The sequence below is a fragment of the Electrophorus electricus genome, chromosome 5 (genome assembly GCF_041902795.1).
Source record: "Electrophorus electricus isolate QZ-2024a chromosome 5, ASM4190279v1, whole genome shotgun sequence".
NCBI classification, from domain to species: domain Eukaryota; kingdom Metazoa; phylum Chordata; class Actinopteri; order Gymnotiformes; family Gymnotidae; genus Electrophorus; species Electrophorus electricus.
The window spans coordinates 15,280,001-15,287,500 of NC_137501.1; the positions used below are offsets into that span (position 1 = coordinate 15,280,001).

The 7,500-nt window shown below is 46.3% G+C and overlaps 1 protein-coding gene across 7 annotated transcripts in view; it reads left to right on the plus strand.

Moving 5' to 3' along the window:
- The window catches only part of frmpd1a (FERM and PDZ domain containing 1a), a 27,699-nt gene that overhangs the window by 6,166 nt on the left and 14,033 nt on the right, over positions 1-7,500 (plus strand). For 4 of the 7 annotated variants that reach the window (XM_081714291.1, XM_081714295.1, XM_081714297.1 and 1 more), the window contains exons 2-6: positions 714-4,409; positions 5,021-5,125; positions 5,504-5,667; positions 6,962-7,064; positions 7,351-7,396. In XM_081714291.1, the coding sequence (XP_081570417.1) occupies positions 5,025-5,125; positions 5,504-5,667; positions 6,962-7,064; positions 7,351-7,396 (414 nt within the window). In that variant the 5' untranslated portion in view covers positions 714-4,409; positions 5,021-5,024. The remainder of the gene's footprint in view (positions 1-713; positions 4,410-5,020; positions 5,126-5,503; positions 5,668-6,961; positions 7,065-7,350; positions 7,397-7,500) is intronic. The other 3 variants (XM_081714292.1, XM_027026442.3, XM_081714294.1) reach the window with 3 other exon arrangements.

Sequence of the window (7,500 nt, forward strand, 5' to 3'; positions counted from 1 at the left end):
CACCTTTCATGGCACTCTCAAATATTTTGGGGATACATCCATGATCATTTTGTGGCTATATCCAGCATCATTTTGTTGCTATATCCAGCAACATTTTGTGGCTATATCCAGCATCATTTTGTGGCTATATCCAGCATCATTTTGGGGCTATTTCCAGCATCATTTTGTTGCTATATCCAGCAACATTTTGTGGCTATATCCAGCATCATTTTGTGGCTATATCCAGCATCATTTTGGGGCTATTTCCAGCATCATTTTGTTGCTATATCCAGCAAAATGTTTTGGCTATATACAGCATCATTTTGTGTCTATATCCAGCATCATTTTGTGGCTATATCCAGCATCATTTTGTGGCTATATCCTGCATCATTTGTACATGTAAATTGGTTTCAGTGGCATTAATGAAAGGCAGCTTTCGTTCTCACTTCATTGTTGTTCTGATGCTTTTCATAGTAAAACATGTAACCTACAAATGTCATTGTAGGTAACAATGTAGCCGATTATATTTGACCAATGAAATTTAATTTATTTCATAATTGTGATACATTTATTTTAGTAATAAATATATTATATATATTAATATTATATAATTTTAATTATTATTAAATAATTATTAATAATTATTAGTTATTTATTAAATTGGTTGACATTTTTGTTTGCTTGTTTGTTTTTAGGTTTTGGGTTTATTGTTTTTCTTTGTTTGTTTTTTACAGGATTTAGAAATTTAGGGATGTAGAAAACTCCCCGGCGATGGAAATCAGAAGACAAGAACAGTGCGGAGAACATGTCAGAACCTCCTTATGACAGAACATCTTTAAGAAACCAGGACAATAGTAGGACATGTAAACTGAAATGTGATTGATTAAATGTTAACATTAACCCAGAAAGGACCTGGACAACCAAGTACAAGTGGATGGGATGAAGTTGCCAAATTCCTGGGACCTGACAGAACGAAACATACACCTCAACCTTCAGAACATGCGCTCATGTGACACTAGTAAAGTACTTCACTGGTTTCAGCGCTAGGACATGAGTACTGAATTACATCTGACATGTGCTGAAAGGGTTATTCCACTGAACCACTGAACCGCTGAAACACTGCTGTGTTCTGATGGGCTTTGTTAGTACTGATAGACAAGCAGGCCTGCTTAGAGCAGATGGTGCTGCGTAAGGGACAGTTCCTTTCTAATGGGTCCCTGATACAGCTTACTGACAAGTGGGGTAAGTGTGTGTATGTGCATCTGTGCATGCATGCATGGGTGTGTGTGTGTGTGTGTGTGTGTGCATGCGTGTTTGTCCTTGTGATCAGCTCAGTGTGTATGATGCAGTCGTCCTTTGTAATCCAGTTACCATAGTCTTCCATAAACCCAGCAACACCTGTTTGACACTTTGTGTGTGTGTGTGTGTGTGTGTGTGTCGAGAGATTCACAAAACCATTCAACGACATGAAGTGACATAATCACAAAGTGAGAAAAAAATAACAGTGAGCATGAAGAGATCCTGGCTGCCAGCTAGTTCAGTCCGTTTCTGTGTATTCGCCGGAGAAATTAATAGTACAGTAGACATGACAGTTTAGCAGCAGGGGTTTCACTGTTCCCATCAGCCTAGAGAGTAAAGCCTTCAGACCTGGGTGATAGCGGGAGCTAACATCTCCTTCAGACTGTTATATACAGAACAAGGGCTTATTAGGGAATTACGCCTCACTTTAGTGCTCTCAAATCTAATTTGAGAGGGCACGCAGAAGCAAGAAAGGAGGTGAGAGAGAGAAAGTGAGACAGAGCGAGGGCGACAGCGCGAGTATTACTCAGACAGCGCGTGGAAGAGAGTGAGACAGAGCGAGGGCGACAGCGCGAGTATTACTCAGACAGCGCGTGGAAGAGAGTGAGACAGAGCAAGGGAGACAGCGCGAGTATTACTCAGACAGCGCGTGGAAGAGAGTGAGACAGAGCGAGGGAGACAGCGCGAGTATTACTCAGACAGCGCGTGGAAGAGAGTGAGACAGAGCGAGGGAGACAGCGCGAGTATTACTCAGTGCGTGGAAGAGAGTGAGACAGAGCGAGGGAGACAGCGCGAGGAAGAGAGTGAGACAGAGCGAGGGAGACAGCGCCAGTATTACTCAGACAGCGCGTGGAAGAGAGTGAGACAGAGCGAGGGAGACAGCGCGAGTATTACTCAGACAGCGCGTGGAAGAGAGTGAGACAGAGCGAGGGAGACAGCGCGAGTATTACTCAGACAGCGCGTGGAAGAGAGTGAGACAGAGCGAGGGAGACAGCGCGAGTATTACTCAGACAGCGCGTGGAAGAGAGTGAGACAGAGCGAGGGAGACAGCGCGAGTATTACTCAGACAGCGCGTGGAAGAGAGTGAGACAGAGCGAGGGAGACAGCGCGAGTATTACTCAGACAGCGCGTGGAAGAGAGTGAGACAGAGCGAGGGAGACAGCGCGAGTATTACTCAGACAGCGCGTGGAAGAGAGTGAGACAGAGCGAGGGAGACAGCGCGAGTATTACTCAGACAGCGCGTGGAAGAGAGTGAGACAGAGCGAGGGAGACAGCGCGAGTATTACTCAGACAGCGCGTGGAAGAGAGTGAGACAGAGCGAGGGAGACAGTGCGAGTATTACTCAGACAGTGCGTGGAAGAGAGTGAGACAGAGCGAGGGAGACAGCGCGAGTATTACTCAGTGCGTGGAAGAGAGTGAGACAGAGCGAGGGAGACAGCGCGAGTATTACTCAGACAGCGCGTGGAAGAGAGTGAGACAGAGCGAGGGAGACAGCGCGAGTATTACTCAGACAGCGCGTGGAAGAGAGTGAGACAGAGCGAGGGAGACAGCGCGAGTATTACTCAGACAGCGCGTGGAAGAGAGTGAGACAGAGTGAGGGAGACAGCGCGAGTATTACTCAGACAGCGCGTGGAAGAGAGTGAGACAGAGCGAGGGAGATGGCGCGAGTATTACTCAGACAGCGCGTGGAAGAGAGTGAGACAGAGCGAGGGAGACAGCACGAGTATTACTCAGACAGCGCGTGGAAGAGAGTGAGACAGAGCGAGGGAGACAGCACGAGTATTACTCAGACAGCGCGTGGAAGAGAGTGAGACAGAGCGAGGGAGACAGCGCGAGTATTACTCAGACAGCGCGTGAGTACTTTAGCCAGCCAACCCAGTCAGCACAGTGTCTCAAGTGTGAGCCTAGAGATCTCGGTCCTGCAAAAGCCAGGATGTTGAAATAGAGCCCGCCTTCAATGTTGAGAGCTGATGACGTTTGTGACTTTAAAAGATGGAACCGTTGTTGTTGTTGGGCTTATGTGGTCTAATGTTCTCCGGATGTGGGTTGGAGGCAAGATGGAGAGAGAGAGAGAGAGAGAGAGAGGGTTAGGCCTGAATAGCTGTGCTATAAGGAGATGATTGGAGAAATGGATTTACGGATTTCCGCACTCCCACCATGCCCCCCTGGAGAGCGATGAGACAACACCGGGTCTGTCCGGTGCTTGTCCGTCCGGGGGGTTTCCGGACGGCGCTTTTCATCGTGCCTCTTTCCGTGGATAGATTCCACCCGACACAACATCGAGGCGGCCTCACACACTCATAGCAGCATAAAGACAGATATCTTACACGGTAGTTAATACCGGGCTCGCGTTTCGAAGGGCATCTCTATACAGCAAGGCACCGAGATATCGAACTGTTACAGTAATGACAACAGTGGGAGGGAGAGTAAGTACCCCCAGGTTACGGGCGTTTGACGTACTGTAATCTTGCTGTTATGGATTATCATACAGTGACAGTGATAGTGATGGTGATAGTGATGATGTTGTTAAAGCTAATGCTGATGTCTTTAATAATGCTGATGTTGATAGCAGTGTTGCTCATATTGATAATGATGCTCGTGATATTGATAAGGCCCGTTGGTAAAATTTATGTTCATGATATTAATACCGATGCCACTGATATCAGTGATAGGAAATATATAAAGATGACATTGATATCAATATAGATGACACAATGGCATTGATGTGTTGCATGATAACTGCATGGCTGATATTCGATGTGACATAGCCAGTGATGATGATGATGATGATGATGATGAAAACTGTAGCAGCAGGGAGACAGAAGGATGTTGCAGACCAGAAGCTGCAGTGAAACCCGAAACCACGATATAGTACGACCATGAGTCATGCTCTGTAGGGGTCTCTCTCTCTTTCTCTCTCTCTCATCCTCTCTTCCTATGTCTTTTTCTCTCTCTCTCTTAACCACGGGGCACCAGAATGTCTCTGTCTTGCTCCACTGGGATGAGAAATGGAGGGGGGGGGGGATTTTTCAGGACACCAGGGACAGGCTGCTGAGAGGCCATCCATATAATCCCATACTGCATTCAACAGACGCGAAGACGACCGGCTGTAACGCGTGCCGCGCGATGCGGTAAATATTAATTACAGGGCTCGGCAGTCATTGGACAGCGGGGCCCTGTTACGGTTCAGTGCCCACCACAACCAGGATCATCTTTCATGAAACATCAGGGACCGCTATGATCGCCAGGAAGGAAGTACCCGAGGGCCCAGATGCTTCAGAAAACACATTGTGACTCCACAACGCATGCAAATGCGTGTGTTCCACCGACATCTTATTTGATGCAACTCTGCAACACTAAATCAGCCACTGTCCACAGAACTGAAGTGGCCATTATTAACGATGAAGATCATGTCCATGTTTACAATGTGCACACCTGAGCAAGCCAGATATAAAACAAAGCAAGCTCTCTCTCTCTCTTTCTCTCTCTCTCTATCTCTCTCTCTCTCTCTCTCTCTCTCTCTGCATCTAAGAGATACATTGAACTGTACGCTACATTGGAGTGACCCAGCACTGCCTCATGGTAGACTGGAGAAGCTGACCTACAATGCTTCCTTTACCCCAGTCTGATATTATGATGGGACCTTTGACCTGTGTGTGTGTGTGTGTGTGTGTGTGTGTGTGTGTGTGTGTGTGTGGGTGGGTGGGGGTGGGTGTGGATGTGGGTGTGGGTGTGTGTGTAGCTAAATGGAGGAGCAGGACAGGAGCTGCTCTCCATCACGCAGAACCAGCAGGGTGGAGCAGGTGGTGGGACGCTGGCTACGTCGCTCCAAAGACTCCACCAGCAGGTACGTGTGTGTGTGTGTGTGTGTGTGAGTGTGAGTGTGAGTGTGCATTTGTAAATTGAGAGAGCTTGTGTTGTAAATGTTTAAATCAATGTTTGTGTGTACCTTACTCTTTCTGGTCTTCAGAAGGAACGTGGTACAGAATGGCTTTATGTGGTATGCGGTATGTAGTATACTGAGGCGCGGCAGTGTGTCTCACTGCAGAGAACATGACTTAAAGGATACGTGTGTGCGTGTGCATTTATGTGCTTGTGCTACTTTAGAACTTTAGCGGTACTCAGAAAAGCATGTGGATAATGGACCTTCTGCAGAGAGAGTGTATCAGTTTGCGGAGAGACTGCTGAGGGATGTGTGCGTACCGTTCTTTCTCTTCATCCACAGAGAGCGTGTGCTTGAAGATGGATGTACAGGGGACACAGGCGCTCAGGATCAGAGAAGTCACCCTGTCAGAGTGACCGTCCAAGTCCCGTTTGACCCTGCCCTCGACTCACATGGCTTCACTGTGTCTGCACACACCCCACCCCAAGTGCAGGAGGTTTCTGCAGGTAAACACACAAACAAACAAACAAACAAACACACACACACACACACACACACACAAACATCCACCTCAGGTACAGAGCTAACGCACTTGCAGCCCAGTGATTCACAGCAGTACGCAGGTCTCAGAAGTGCCTGCTCATTTCAATGGGAAAAGCGTTTGACATGGTCGGCATGGAAACGGCCCCTAGTAGCAGTTAACAGTAAACCTATAGGACCGCTCTTCTCATCTGAGGGAGTTCACACATCAAAGGCTTCCTCCTTCTAATCTGAGTTCTAGAACTGGTTCCACTGGTTCCACAAAGGCCTAAGATTTCATTTTCATTTCCTTATGGCCTTGTAGTCATTACTTAATAAAAACATTTTTGCACAATAATAACATCAGTGTACAGAGCATTGTTACAGATTTCTTTCTTGTGCAAATTTGTATGTTAGAAGATAATGTACATTCAATAGTTTTTTTGTCATCTTTGTTTATAGTAATGCATAGAATATAATGGCAAAACAATTCTCTAGCAAATGTGTATTTGCTTCCATTTTTTCATGTTAATTTTATTTTCAAAGAATCATTTGCGGTCAGACGTCTGGAAAGGTGCACCACTTACGTTCTCCAAGCTCTCCGTAAGGAGAGTGTTTCTTAGCCACATCTGAGGGATCCGTGAAAGTGTTTGAGCGCTGAGTGAATCATGGCCAGACTGGCTCATAAACACTGAGAGATGGCCATCGATCTGAACGGCGTGTGTCTGCGCGTGGTTTTACCCATTAGAAGCCCATTAGGCTGTATGAACCCGGGGTAAAGCCTCGCTAAGTTTGTGACGCAAAGTGGCGATTAAGCTGATCGCCAAGGAGACTGGCCCTAATAGCGATCAATAAGACACCGATCGGACACTGGCCCTAAGAGCGATCAGTAAGACACCTATCGGACACCTGCTTTCTGTTTTCCTTTAATTTATTTTCCTATAAACCTTGTGTGAGTTATCTTACCGTAGCAAGGCAACAGGAAGTTGTGGCATGAGACGCCATCTGTTACTCTGCACCTGCTGACTGTCACTAAGACAACCACATTAAGCAACTGTAGAGCCAAATTCGTTCTGTCCCGATGAGTGATGATGTCATTTATTTAATTGGCTAATTCTGAAAAAAGGCATACACCCAGACAAACTGGACATTAGGAGCTAATGGAATGAGCCGGAAATAATTTGATTTGTGCGTGTATGTGTGTCTGTCTCTGTGTGTATGTGTGTGTGTGTGTGTGTGTGTGTGTGTGTGTGTATGTGTGTGTGTGTGTGTGTGTTGTAGATGGACCTGCAGACAGCAGACTTTTACCTGGTGATCAGCTTATCAAAATCAACAACATTGCAGTTGACGACCTGTCTGCAGAGCAGACTACTGACATCATCAGGTGCACATGGACGTGGCGCATATATATATATATATATATGCGTGTGTGTATGTGTGTGTGTGTGCATGTATCAAGATGAGGCAATGGAATTGCTGTGTGTTGTATGAGGGTGGTAAGAAAGTAGGTGTATTCCAAAGTGCTGGCGGACAACAGTAGTGTACAGTATTTATGGTTTATCAAATTAAATCCAATTTATATAATTAAAGTGTAAAATGGGTATTTGTCTCTTTTTATTGTTTTTCTCTGATAGTCATCATACTCGCCACCCTCATTCTCTCTTTTACAGGGAGTGCCAGGAATCTATAACAATGACAGTGCTCAGAATAACAGTGGTAAGTGTGGTGTCTCACACACACACACACTCACACACACACTCTACATCACCTAGAAGTTCCGGACGTTCGGCGGACCCTAGCGGACCTGCGTCGGAGGCGGT